The sequence below is a fragment of the Notechis scutatus genome, chromosome 2, assembly GCF_049901735.1.
Source record: "Notechis scutatus isolate UNSWTSFEM ecotype Mainland chromosome 2, rNotScu1.2, whole genome shotgun sequence".
In the NCBI taxonomy this organism is placed as follows: Eukaryota; Metazoa; Chordata; class Lepidosauria; order Squamata; family Elapidae; genus Notechis; species Notechis scutatus.
The window spans coordinates 92524817-92539738 of record NC_142010.1 but is presented as its reverse complement, the minus strand read 5'-3'; the positions used below and the strand labels follow the sequence as shown (position 1 = coordinate 92539738).

At 36.0% G+C, this 14922-nt stretch overlaps 1 protein-coding gene across 4 annotated transcripts in view; it reads left to right on the top strand.

Moving 5' to 3' along the window:
* KCNIP1 (potassium voltage-gated channel interacting protein 1) overlaps positions 1–14922 on the top strand; it is a 374993-nt gene that overhangs the window by 286644 nt on the left and 73427 nt on the right. Inside the window, exon 1 of one of the 4 annotated variants that reach the window (XM_026685644.2) lies at positions 8998–9489. The exons of the other annotated variants lie outside the window; for them this stretch is intronic. Within the exon in view, the coding sequence (XP_026541429.1) occupies positions 9381–9489 (109 nt within the window). The 5' untranslated portion in view covers positions 8998–9380. Of the gene's footprint in view, positions 1–8997; positions 9490–14922 lie in introns of those variants that run through there. 4 annotated transcript variants of the gene reach the window in all.

Here is a 14922-nt window from a genome sequence, read left to right as displayed (position 1 = left end):
TTCAAGAAGCATCAGGATGATGCCAGAAAAACACTGATATGAAATACTACACACTCAGTACTAAACCACTTTATGTACAACTAGAGGCAGTACTGAATCACTTTATGTACAACAGGAACAAGATAGATGGAAATAAGTACAGTTTCTGCTATGTGACTGTATGCCAATTATGGAACTCCTTAGTTTTAGGACTCTTGGCTCTGTAGTGGTGTAATTTTCAACTTTTTTTTCCATCTTGTACATTCACTTTTATATTGTTCTGTGTATTTGTTACATTACCTTGGGGCCAGAAAGAATCTAATAAATAATTTTATAAATTGCTGTGTTCCTCAGTTGGAAAGTCTCTTCATCTCCAAAAGGCCAATCCATTTCCAAAAACAATAATGGCTTGATAAGGCAGAATGGGGAGAATATACAGCCTTCAAAAGGAATAGGCATGACACTGAGAATGTTGCAACAATCTTGTTAGTTCGAACACTGCTTGCATCGCATTGCAGATTTACTTGCTACTATGAATTCCATCATTTCCTTCTACACTCCTTTACAGGTTTATGTAAATAATTCAGGCAAATGACTGAAGTTGAATATGGATGGCAGTTGGAATGCATTAAAAAAATCCTGACAGAATGAAAAATAACAGAGCTCTCTTTCTTCCTAGAAATCTTGATAAAGAGAATATGAATGCCATTAGTTAAAATTATTTTACAGAAAATAAAATAAGGGCTTTGAGAGAAAAACAGCCTTACAGAGTAACAATTCCTCCCCCCTCCCTTTATACACACCCATGTTATTATTATCTCATTAACCCCATCTCCTCCCACCACCCTTCTTCCAAACACTCCCTGTAATTACATAAGGAGGTTGCTGATGCAATCTTGGCTAGCATTACTTCAACTTCACTCAGACTGTTGCTAGTACTGAGCTTCATTATCTCAGCAGCTCCTCCCTCTCCTAAGACAAGCCCTGAGCAATTAACAGGAATTACAGCCCTAGAAGCATCATCATTGCAGCCCCAGAGGCAATCATCCTGTTCACCTCCCCCATCCTTAAAGTCCCAATAAGGCCAATAACAGCCGTCGCTGTAGCATCCATCTGGGGAGTCACAATGCACCACATCAGCAGCAGCAGCCTCCAGAGCCTTCCCCCGCACAGCCACCCCCTTGGAAGATGCCACCATGATCAGCATGATGGCGGCCAGCGCTAGATGAAAGGAGACATCCAGTGCTTTAAAACAACAGTGCTCCTGAGGGGTAAGGCTCGTCATGCAGACCCCCTTTACCAGGCCTCTGCCTACGAAATACAATTAACACATTAGTCACAACCCCCCTCCTTGTTCGGATACCAGGTATGGAACTTTCTCAGCAGAATAGGGGCTCTCATGTCGGGTTTGTTTACCCATGAAGCTTCACTAAGGGGGTATCCCTTCCATCGAACCAGGTATTGTATTTTCCCCTGTCTTACTCATGAATCCAATATCTCTTTGATTTCATATTGTTTGTTATCCATCGGCCCAGGTGATTGTAACCGGTTTTTGCTCTATAGTAGAGCAAAAAGTAGTCATAGTAGTCAACAAACTACTATGAAATACTGGATGGATCTTTCCCAGCAAAGGGGGTAGTTTCAATTCAATGGTTACTGGATTGATAACTTTGGTAATTTTAAAAGGACCAATATATTTAGGACCCAATTTCTTACTTGGTCTGGATAGGTTTATGTATTTCGTTGATAAATACACCAGGTCCCCTACTTGGAAATGTTTCCCTTCTCGTCGATGTTTGTCAGCATATGTCTTGTGCACTATCCCAGCATGTTTCAAGGCATACCTCACAGACTCCCAGGTGCTTTGTATCACCTCCACGCATTCACTCAACGATTCCTGAACGATTCCTGTGGTGGTTGTGGCCATTCCGATATCGGCTGGAAGTCTATTTCATGTACCACCCAAAATGGAGTGTAACCAGTTCTCTGGTTGACAGCATTGTTAAAGGCCACCTCTGCAAATGGAAGAAGACTGTCCCAGTCAATTTGCTGATAGGAAATGTAGCCTCTCAGGTATCTCTCTACAGCAGCATTGGTTTGTTCTGCCGCCCCGTTGGTGCTAGGGTGATGCACTGTACTGAGTCCCTGTGCAGACCCAATTAATTGCAGAAACGACCTCCAAAATCTCACAGAAAATTGAATACCTATGTTTGATATGATACGTTTCAGAACTCCATGCAACCGGTAGATATGGGTAATAAAAAGACAGGTTAAACATTTTGCAGATGGTAGTCCTGCACACAGAATGAAATGGGCTTGCTTTGAGAACAAATCGATTATCATCCAGCTTATTGTGTATCCTTTGCTATTGGGTAAGTTCACTATGAAGTCTATGGCTTTTTCCTGCCTTGGCCTCTCTGGTTGAGCAACCGTTTGCAACAAGCCTAACAGTTTTCCAGGTTTTGGTTTAGCAGCAGCACACACAGCAAGGAAAGGTACAATGTGTTTTTCACAAATTGTTATGATCAAAGAATAAGGGACTTTCTGAATTGTAAGGGGTTAAATTTCAAAATTACAAGCCTTAATATAACGTTCAGAGAATTTATCCTTATTTTATACTAATATAGGGTCATATTAAAAATATTTTAAGGAATTGGTAGCCCTAGTATTACATGACTTCTTTTTGTAATGATTAAACTTTTTCCTGACTTTATTGTCTAGTAACAAATTAATAGTTCTGGTGGCTCATGAAATGGATCTCTACACATTTTGGAAGCCATTTGACAATGGGTGAGTGGCTGGAATAGAGATCAGTTTACCTCAGAGTTTACTAACCTTGCAATGCTTTTAATACTTGAATACTATTTTTCCATTATAGCATAGTTCCCAATAGTATTAAAGCAATCATGCTACCCAAAAACAGTTTCATAGAAGCATAGAATTGCAGCATTTGGAAGGGCCATTCAGGTAATTGCCTCCAACTGCTTCCTTTGTGCAATAATCCAACTTAAAGTATTCTTGACAAATAAGTTTTTAGCTACTTACTACTTCAGTTGCTTATTGTCAGGGGAGGAGAGATTTCAGAGATGGGAATCAGTAAATGCAGTGATTCTTCTCTGCTGTCATTCTCTAGCATGACATACATAGATTAATGAAATAACTTAGTGATATTCTAATGGAATTCTGGTATGGAAATGAAATAAATACTGTTACGAACTAAGCAAACTCATTTGACAATAACTATGCTAGCTTGCTTCAGCAGCAGGCTTGTAATCCTGCACTTCGGATTGGCCCACGGATAAGCGAATCGTGATTGGCCGATTCTGGCTGATCTGATTGGCTGACAACGGGCTGTCTCTGGTTGGACGCTTTTAGAGCGGTTAGTTCAATTTCATTGGTTGTTGTGACAACAGCCAGCTCTATAAAAGAGCTGCTGCTGCCCTAATTGTTGCCCTGTTCTGAAGTCACTATTAAAGAGTTGAATTGAGTCACTACCGATGCCTCGTCTCCGTTATTGCGCCCACTCCTCCAGATCTAACAAATACAGTCAGAGTTATTTGGGCTAACAATAAGAATATAGGATGTGCTTTATGATAAGCTATATTACTGTTTTAAAAAATATTCCTGGGAGCCATTTCAAGCTATCATCAAGTTCCTATAGTCATCCAAAATTGTCATTTTGAAGTCAATTAAGTTTATATTATATTTTTTTCCTATTTGGAAACTACTTCTGGATTTTGTGCTTGAGTTAGAACAAAATGAAACTTTGACTTTGGGATTTGCAGAGAACTTGGTTTTTTTTTTTGTTTCTTATGTATCTGGGAACCTTTCCAAGCAAAATCTGAATGTATTTCACACCTTAAATCTGAATGTCATTCTCTGGGACCTAAGGTTTATCTAATAAGATGCAGTTTAGATCATGGAAGATATAAGTACAAAACCTTAAGCTTCTAAGCTTGGGGTAGAACTTATTCAATTGAATATTTATGAGACATAATAATAGCAGGCAAGATTATGTTTCTGATCGGAAGATATTACCAAGACCCTGAACAGGTGCTTTAGTCCTCCATTAGTTAGGACTGGATGGATCTATAGCAATAGGCAGGTTTCATTCATTTCCATTGTAGTTAATAGTCAAATGAGATTCCAGTTTCTCACTGCCTATATGAATTTTAATCTACATTCAAGACAATCATAAAGACAGAAAGGTTGTCTTATCATACTGCACTTTGGATAGGGACTTTTAAAATAAAGGCAGATAATGGTTACCAGAGTTAGTTAAATAGAAAGTCCTTGATTAAAGGGTGAATTTCATAAGAAGTTGGAAATCAAGCAGAAGACTTTGCTTCCTACTTAGATGATTGAGTTAGAATTTTATTTTATTTTTTCTGAGGATTTATTTATTTTCCATATAAACCCAGTGAGTGTTTATATAATGTGGAACTTCTTTACAGCAAAGTTGCCTCTAAATTAGGAGCAGTCAGTATTTTGTGGTTTGTCGAGAGCTTTATATTTTTCTTTATGTCTGTGTATGGGAAATCCTTTTAAGTCATTATCTGTGATTTAAACAACTCTATATTTTATCTCCTTTACTACTGAAAGGTTTTGCATGTGCCTACTTAAAGATAAAAGGGAGTTTTGCATTCTTCTTCTTCTTCTTCTTCTTCTTCTTCTTCTTCTTCTTCTTCTTCTTCTTCTTCTTCTTCTTCTTCTTCTTCTTCTTCTTCTTCTTCTTCTTCTTCTTCTTCTTCTTCTTCTTCTTCTTCTTCTTCTTCTTCTTCTTTCCAGAGTTGTTGTTGTTCCTCCCCTCCAATAAAGATGTGTTTGTGTGTATGTGATTTTCATTTATTAGTTCAAAAGTTGTTTTCATGCACATCTTTTGGTTTTAGACACATTGATGAATTAATGCTATAGAGCTTGGTTGTAGCTGAGTTCAAGGCATATCAAGAAGATCAGAGCTTGTCCAAGTCTAATTATAAAGTCTAATCTATAACCTGTCACCAAAACTTATAATTTTATATTTTATGCAGCATTTTATTATTATTATTTTCTTATATAGAAACTTCTGGCCACTTTTAACTTTTACAGAGCACTGTAAGGCACTTAAGAGTATGATGGGTATATGCATTTTTGATAGTTTCTTCAAACGATTTGGGGTGGGGGGAAGCTGAGTAAAGAAGAATGATACAAGAGGATGGTAATGCAAACCAATGCCTGCTCCTAATGCTGGCATTATAAAGATTTTTTTGTGATCCCGATAATAGTCCCAGAATAATTTATTTGAATAAATTTTGAGAAGCTTCAAAAAAACTTAAGCCATGGCATGTTAGATGGGGATGACCTCAGGGCCAAATTAGTCTGAAAAGGACTTCTTTCTCTCATTAATTGACTATGCAAGGGTAGATTATATAACAAAAGTTGCCTTCTGGTTTGGCTGTCATGAATTAGAGCCAGGGGAATGCTTAGATCTTGAAGTGAAGATTGGAAGGAAGGCATCATTTTTACTTGTCAGTATTAAATAACTCAGCACTTGTGATCTCTCTTATATTACTCCTGTCCAAAGGAAAATGTTTTTTCCCCAAGACTGTCTTCCACTTTTTTCTTTCATTTCCTGAATCTTGTGTATGAATTTTGGAAAATTTGGAGGATAAAGAGGACTGAAGAGAAATGCCAATGAAACCTAGCGAAACCTATTGTTCATAAAGAATAACTTTAAATGTGTTGTTCATATCTAAGTCCATGTTATACATATGAGTTATTAATATCCAAAGGCAAACAATAACATTATATGCAACATGTATGTGGGCACATGTTTCAAATATAAAGATGAGGGTGGAAACAATCAAAAGACTTGCATTGGCTTTTCCTGTTCCCAATTTCTAAAGTCTAAAGAAAAGGGAAGCTTAGATGTATGCTAGTAATCAACTTACCACTCTGTCTTTGAGAATAATTTAACATGAAAATCCGGACAATTGCAGGAATTCTACCCATAACTGATTGGTCCTCCTTACAGCTATCAAATCAAACTAGATACAGGTTCCTAAGTATCAACTTCTATTCCTGGGATATTTTATCAGCAGGAAAGATGATTTATCACAAACGATGAAATATCAGAAAGAAATATTAAGTTCTGTAACTCTACACTAGCTATTTATACTGGAGGAAACTTGAATAATAATAATTCTAATTCTATAACTAAACAGAGTTATTACTCCTTTTTCTGAAATGGTCCTGCAAGGTAAATATAATCTGGAGATACTGATTCTTTTGTGAAAAATGGAAAGGTACTTGATAGAGATAGAAATTATACATAGAGATAATGATAAAGTCAGAGATGAAGATATGGTCTGTTGTCTTGCAATGGTATTAGAAAGGTTTAAAATACTAAAAACATTTTCAACCAGAAACCGCAGTGGGCAGAAAAATGAGTAGACAGCACTTCAGGAATAGGGACTCTATCATACCTTCTTAATGTTTCCCAGGTCTGTTGTTAACTAGGAAGGATCTGGCTTCACAATTGCACACAGTTCCTGGGTGGGAGTATCAAGAGTAGAAAACAGAATGTAAAATCCATGACACAGCTGACAAATCTGATTCATTTCTTGTGCTCTTCCTCTGCCTGGAAGGAACCAAGTTTTTGACAAATTGCATGCTCTCAAGTGCCAGATGAACTGATATGCCAATACGCTTAAAATGGCAATGCCTATTTATTTCTTCCTTGAAGATCGTAAGTAACTCATGTTGGGCTCCACAATAAAAGCTTATTAGACTCAAGCTATCTCCTTAGGACTTCTCTCATCTGAGCAGTGCATTTGGATTTGTGGGTTTAAAGAATGTGATCTCATAGAAAAATGGAATGGCAATCTGATAAATAATATAAGAAATTGGATGTATTGTCATATCAGATGGCACTTCAGAAAACACTTTCGGTATTTCTTCTGTCTTCTAAGATAATACTTTCATTTTTTTCGGAGTGAATATCTCCGTATTCTTGAACTTTTGCAAAAGAAAAAAAAATGTAATCTTTTAATAAGTATTGGTCTGAAACTCACCTTGAGTAGACATTTTACTTTTCAAGTGATTTTAACACATTTTAAATAAATTTAAACTATCCAGTTATACCTACCTAGGAATGACATTTATGGCATCACCAAATAAATTTTGAAAAACATAGCTGACCATGCTAAGAATGAAATAATACCGTGCATGCCAGTCCTTTTATGTCACCACACACAACACCCATCATCTCATTTTTAGCTTTTGCAGCACTGAATAACAATATCTGAATAGGAAATTTATATAGTGTTTAATGGAACACAAGTAAAAATCTCATATTGTTTCTGCGGATGGCTATGCATTGGATGGAAATGTTGAGAGTTAAAATAACAAGGAAGCAGCAAAAAGGCTTAAATCCACATGAATGCTTAAGTTGAATTGGCAAGATTGACCTTTAAATGATGAGTTTGCTGTGTAAGATAGCACACAAATGCGCACACACATTTCATCATTATTCTTTAATAGTATCATTCCCATTATGCATTTGCTATTAATATCTAATTTAACACTGCAATAATGTTCTAAGTTGTTTTTTTCCAAGATTCAATAAAAATATAATTTGATTAAAGAAAGAAATGACATACATGAAAATAGATATGATGACTCCCTGATGTATGAGCTTATGTAGTTAGAGAATTACATTTTCCTCCCCTAGATCTTTATAATCCTTTCAGTATTATCCAAGGGACATATTTGTAAGATTTTTAAAAGAAGGAATTTAAACCAACAAAATTTTGAAATAAATATACGAAGACCAAACCTGTTGACGATATTAAAAGAAAATTCTAGAATATGTTAAGAATTATGTGAAATGATGTGCCACCCAAAAGTTATGATCTTAAAGGAATATAATAGCATGAAGTAAGCACAGATGTAACTTATCAGAATAACAGAGTTGGAAGGGACCTTAGAGGTTTTCTAGCCCAACCCCCTGCTCATGCAGGAAACCATATACTATTTCAGACAAATGCTGGACGAAGCTCCAGTGTTAGAGCACTCTGGAGGCAAATCATTCCACTGATTAATATTCTGTCAGGAAATTTCTCCTTAAGAAATTTCTCCTTTCACTAAGCAAATACACAAGATGTATATAATTTTTAAAAATCTGGAATCGGATAGCTGTGCCCTGTTGTCTTAACATTTAAAATTAAATAAGACATGCTTACATGGAACATAAATTTACATGAATAAAGACAATTATCAATTCAGCATCCAGTTTTCCAGGCTACAGTTCTGACAGCTAAAAACATAGGCTAGATAGAAGACTGGATTTAACCATCTGGGGAAAAAAGACAACACAAGCACAAATATCTAATATGAACAGGGCAGAGTCAGAAGCCTTTTGAGACACTGAATAACCAGTTTTAATAAAAAAATAAAAATAATGTTAATGAAGTTGAAATTACCCAAAAAATTATGTGGAGCTTGCTGGATATCTTGTGAGGCTTCAAGGCACAAACTCTGACATCTTGGAAATGATTTAATTTTTTCAAAACTTATTTTTTTTTATTAAAAAAAGGAAGATCTATTCTGTCCACAGTCCTAAAAGGCTTGCTATGTCCTAATAAGGCTTGACTTGATGAGGGCCGCGTTATTAATCTAGGACAAAATACATATGCTTTGGCCAACTGGGAACATATTAAAATAAGTTAATAACTTACCATCTCCCTGTTTTTACATTCATTGACCAATAGTTGAACTGAGTATCTAGACTAGTAGTGGTGTCAGCAGCAAGTGAAACAGAGGTTTTGCTTAGCTCGGTCTTGCAACTTCTTCAACTGACCCCTGGGCATATTTGAAGCCCTCAGTTGGATCATCTGCATATTTCTGAATGGAAGTCTTGAGACTTAGATATCTTACTTGGAGCATCAAGAAGAGCACAATAGGGGAGAGGAAACTGGGGAGAGATTTCCTACCACATCTTCCATCATACAAAGCAACGAAAGCTAGAAGAAAAAGAGTTAAACAAATAACCCCTAGTGGAAAATAACAGCTCCACCACAGACACTGCTGTATGACTAGCAGTGTGGAATTTTGTTCTAAATGAACGACACAAACTGCTCTGGAGAGGCAGAGTGAGAGACTAAATCATCAGTTAAAATATAGAAATGATAAGCCTTAAGAGTATTAAGGGAGGAGGGTAGGTGAAAGAAGAGGGAAACAAGCAAAGGGTGAGATTCACACTCCTGCACACACGGAGAGAAACAGAGGGATGAATGAAGGAAAATGAGGTTTGCACTAACAGAGCAGCAGGAAGAAAAGCCTCAAACGGCTGATTTTCCCCTTGCTTTCAACTCCTGCCTGCCGTTTTCTTAACATACCAGATTGGTGTGCTACTTTAAAGGATGTGGAGCCAAGGCGAGTCGGAAGGTCTCCAGACTTTAGGGATTGTGGTGGTGATTTGTTCCTCTCTGAAACTTTTGCACTACCTTGGACTAATAGACTTGTCAGATGGTAAGAGACTCTACAACTTTTATCCGCTCAAAACTTGATGCAGTTGTTTGTGTATGTGTGTAAATCTGATATAATTAATATCGTCTAATGTAATGTTATAATGTGCTGAGATTTAAGACATGCTCATTCACTGGGAGTTAAGCTCATTGAACTCCTGAGTTTAGATTCATAGTAAAGTGGCATGAATTTGTTTGTTTTAGGGGGGAAAATAATCAGTTTTATTTTTATGTATTCTTCCAGCAGAATCCTGCAATGCTGAATCTTGCTTTGTGCTTTTTGCAGGCTTCTGGGATTCTCACAGAGGAGAGATTTAACTTTTTAAAAAAGAAATATGTATAGAAAAGTGTCACCCTCCTTCCATTACAATTCACTTTACTACCCTGAGTTCTTGTTGAGTGGAATATGCCTCCCTTGGGATGTCTGTACATCACTGAAGTTTAGGAGTACATTGTTTGACAGAGAGAAGTATTAGTGGTGTCTTAACTGCCTGGATCTAAGCATGTTTTCTTCCCAAGTAAGTCTCAGTCAGTTCTGGAGGACATGATTCTTGAAAAAGTACAAAAGATGACGAGAAAGAGGATGAGGAGGATAAGAAGGAGGAGTGTCTGTATTTGGTAGAAAGAACACTTTAACAAATTAGTGGTAGAAATAATACAGAAACTTTTACATTAAATAAATTTTCCTCCCTTTTGTTAAAAATGTTGGATGCTAGTTTGTTGTTTGATAGTTATAGTTTACATGGCATTTAGCAGCCAAGTTTCATATTCCCATTGAATGTGTTCCCATTGGAACACTTTCCCATGAGGCATAAAAAACAACAATAGATATCTGTTGACATGCTAGTGCTTAAAATTAAAATAAATTTATCTAGGGAAATCTTTGAACCTTTGTTCTTGAATTTATAAAGTATCAAGCAAGTATTAAATATAAAACAGATATAGATGATTTCTTGGTATTCAGTTAGTGAGAAATGTGTTCTATCATCAATCATGCAAAAAAGCAGATCTCTCTTATATAAACTGTTACTGTGTCTCTTTATAGAGTTTTTAAAAATTACCTTGGACACCAAAGAAATAGCAAGGCTACCCTATACTTTTTCTTTTCTTTTTTATCTAGATATTATGTAAATTGTTCACAAGTCTTTGAGCATTAGCACTGTAAATATGAATATAGATCATCTTATCCTGATATGAAATTAAATCTAACAAGGGACCTACCAAAGAGAAAGGCTAATAATAACATAGATGCTATAAAGAAAAATCCTAAGTGGACTCTGAAGGAAACCCAATGTGTGGGATTCCATAGCATCTTATGTTTGGAGTACCACCCATATGAGTACAAACTCCCCCCTTTTCTTTATGGTAAATTTATGGTAAATCCACCTGTGAATTTCTATGGTTAGCTGGAAGATAAATCAGTTGTCAATAACCTGTTACGATAAAAAATAAAAGTACTGTAATAACTTCATAGAGGAAGCTATAATATAATACAGTGCCATAGTATACTGAGGGTATAACTGCATTTTAAAACAATTGAATTGCTGCTGTTATAAAATCATGGAATAAATATTTGAAACTATTCAGCTTTGGAATAGCACCATTCAACTTCATTCAAATCCTGCAATTTATTTGCATGTAATATTTGCAGTAACCAGCATGCTCTAATCCAACATCTCTCTGTGCTAATAGACTGGATCTCTTGTATTGCTCTGGTTGTTAATTGCAGCTACCTCTTGGATGTAAAAATGTCCTCCTAGGATTTGGCAATATGTTTTGCAACATGCTGTTAAATAGCTTCAATGTTCTGGTTTTATTTTTCTCTCCAGCCTTCTAAAATTTCTAACTGGAGTCCAAAGCCATGCCAAAGAGTTAATACATGAAAAGAATCTCCTAGGATGAATGAATTATATTTGCAATGATGTCATGAAATTAAGCAAACAAAAGTTCTAGACTAGCCTTTCTCTTTTTAGTTTCTTTCAAATATATTGGGATGCAAGAATTATAATTCTAAAAGGAGGATGTTGAAGGAAGATGTTTATATAAAGTTTTGCAGAATATTGGAACAGTGGGTGTAATTATAAGTTTGTCTCCAATCCAATGTTTGGGTGAAAGTAAACTGGTCAAAAATATTAGTAAGACTACAGCAGGTAAATTTCTTCTGGAACAAACATAAGGAAGAATATACATGGTTTTGCAAAGGAAGGCATTGTTTAATTAATGTTATACAATGTTCTTTTTAAAAAAATAAATAAAATTATGGCATTTCTAGACTCTAGGTGGCAAATTATTAACTAAGAAAATTTGGGGGAAAAGATTAAATAGTTCAATCAATGATGATAAAATATTGTAGGCTATCATCACCCTTAGGTAATGTTTATCTATTCTGTTTAGAGTTTATCTGTCCTGTTTACAGTTCTAGGTGCCCTAGAACAAGAGCTTTGTAGAGCTCTTCACACATTTGGCTGAAAGATATATAATCATAGATTTCCCCACCAAGATAACACATATCCATGTTTTCCCTCTCTTTAATTTTCTTTACTTTTTTTGAAGAAAGCAAATTTTCAACTGACATAAGGAATTGCTTTCAATCATAACTCTAATTGGCAAAGTCACCTGACCCTTTAAGACTTCATACAACACCCAGCAGGAGGACAAAATGACCATGCAAGGTCTTGCCCCACCATATTCTCATGATCTTCCTTGAGTCCAGACTGAAGTTCTAAAAAGGGACTTTATACTCTACAAAATTAGGAATTTAGGATCAAGGAGGTTCTACTACAGAGATTCACTTTGCACATGAAGAGGGTGAAAATAGGGCAACAAAATGGCAAAGTTAATTTTCAGGTTGTGGAGAATAATTTCCTCAATTCTTGAAATCTCTCGTTTACATCTCATTTGTATTCTCTTTAGTTCTTTTTCTGTAGGCTGAACTCTTATTCATACTCTATAAATTCACTAGTCAAAACAAGTTTTTTAAAAAATAAATTATGCTTAGGCATCATTCATCTGTTGATTGTAGGGTAAATAAATTATTTTATTTTGAGGTGGGCCTCATTTGTTTTCTTATGTAAGAACTCAGCCATGTGAACTTTGTACTAAAAAACATCAACATTTCTTTTTTAAAAAAGCAAAGAATATATATGAATTTAAAATACTAACAGCCTGCTAAGTGAGTCACAGTCACGGTTTGGGGGAAGAGCTATTCATTTCATCTGGTCCTGCCTAGTGTCTTTTGAACTCTTCTGTTAGGAGAATACTAGTACAGCTTCATTGTAACAGTGATTCTTTTCCAGCATAGCAGCAGTGAGTGTGGTTGAATATTGCCACCAATCATCTTTGGAGATCTTCTGTGCTTCCTTGTCTTGATAATCCATTTTATTCTGTACTTTTTTATTTTATTCTCTTAGATGATTTTTTGGGGCAAAACTTAATCCCACAGGATTGAAAGATTCAAAGAACAGGAATACGGGTTGGATTAACAAATGATCCAGTACAATGCTGGGTTAAACTGATCTTTCATCACAAAATGATTAGATTTTTTAGTTCACAGACCTTATTGGATCCTAATCTAACTAATCTAATTAATCATATTGTATAAATTGTAAAATTTTAATTTAAAAAAGGGGGGGGACAGAAAAAGCCCGATGTATGTATGTATGTATGTATGTATGTATGTATGTATGTATGTATTTTGTCAAGTGATTATAAGATAACAGGTATAAGTATAAACATAGTTATGAATACATGAAATAGATACATATAAGAAAAATAAAAAGAAACAATAAGACAGGGATGGTAGGCAAGTTGGTACACTTATGCACTCCCCCTATCTACAGACCTCTTAGGAAAGGGGTGAGGTCAATAGTAGACAGTCTAAGGTTAAATTTTTTGGGGTTTGGGGAAGAAACCACAGAGCCAGGTAGAGTATTCCAGACATTGACCACTCTGTTGCTGAAGTCATATTTCCTGCAATCAAGTTTGGTGCAGTTTACCTTGAGTTTGTATCTATTGTGTGTTCTTGTATTGTTATGGTTGAAGCTGAAGTATTCATTGACAGGTAGGACATTGCAATATATAATTTTATGTACTATACTTAGATCAGACTGAAGGCGACATAGTTCTAGGTTTTCTAGGTCTAGAATTTCAAGTCTGGTGGCATAAGGTATTCTGCAACAAGTAGAGGAGTGGAAAACTCTTCTTGTGAAATATTTCTGGACTTTCTCAACTGTATTAATATCAGATACGTAATGTGGGTTCCAGGCTGATTAGCTGTATTCAAGTATTGGTCTAGCAAATGTTTTGTATGCTCCAGTTAAATAGTGTGATATTACCAGAGAAAAAAATGTAATGGTAAAATGGTAGGGAATGCAGTGGCTCAGTGGCTAAGATACTGAGCTTGTTGATCAGAAAGGCTGACTGGTCTGCAGTTCAAGTCCCTAGCACTGTGTAACGGAGTGACCTCCCATTACTTGTCCCAGCTTCTGCCAACCTAGCAGTTCAAAAGCATATAAAAATGCAAGTAGAAAAATAGGGTCCAAGTTGGTGGGAAGGTAACAGTATTCCGTACACTTTTGGCATTTAGTTATTTATTTATTTGATTTGCCAATTGTTTACAAGATAATAAGTATAAATGTATACATAGTTGTGAATACATGAAATGGGTACATATAAGAAAAAAAAAGAATAAGAGAAACAATAGGACAGGGACGGTAGGCACGTTGGTGCGCTTATGCACGCCCCCTACAGACCTCTTAGAAAAGGGGTGAGGTCAATAGTAGACAGTCTAAGGTTAAAGTTTTGGGGTTTGGGGAAGAAACTACAGAGTCGGGTAGAGTATTCCAGACATTGACCACTCTATTGCTGAAGTCGTATTTCCTGCAATCAAGTTTGGTGCGGTTTACTTTGAGTTTGTATCTATTGTGTGCTCTTGTGTTGTTATGGTTGAAGCTGAAGTATTCATTGACAGGTAGGACATTGCAATGTATGATTTTATATACCATGCTTAAGTCAGACCGAAGCGGCGTAATTCAAGGTTTTCAAGTTCTAGAATTTCAAGTCTGGTGGCATAAGGTATTCTACAGCAGGTAGAGGAGTGGAGAACTCTTCTTGTGAAATATTTCTGGACTTTCTCAATTGTGCTAATATCAGATCGTAGTGTGGGTTCCAGACTGATGAACTGTATTCGAGTATTGGTCTAGCAAATGTTTTGTATGCTCTGGTTAGTAGTGTGATATTACCAGAGAAAAAGCTACGTAGGATTAGGTTAACAACTCTTAATGCCTTTTTGGCTATGTAGTTGCAGTGGGCTCTAGCACTTAGATCATTAGAGGTGAGTATTCCAAGGTCCTTTACAGAGCTTGAGTCATCAACAAGATCTTGACTATTCAGCTTGTATTTTATTTTCTGATTTTTTTGCCAATATGTAAGACAGAGC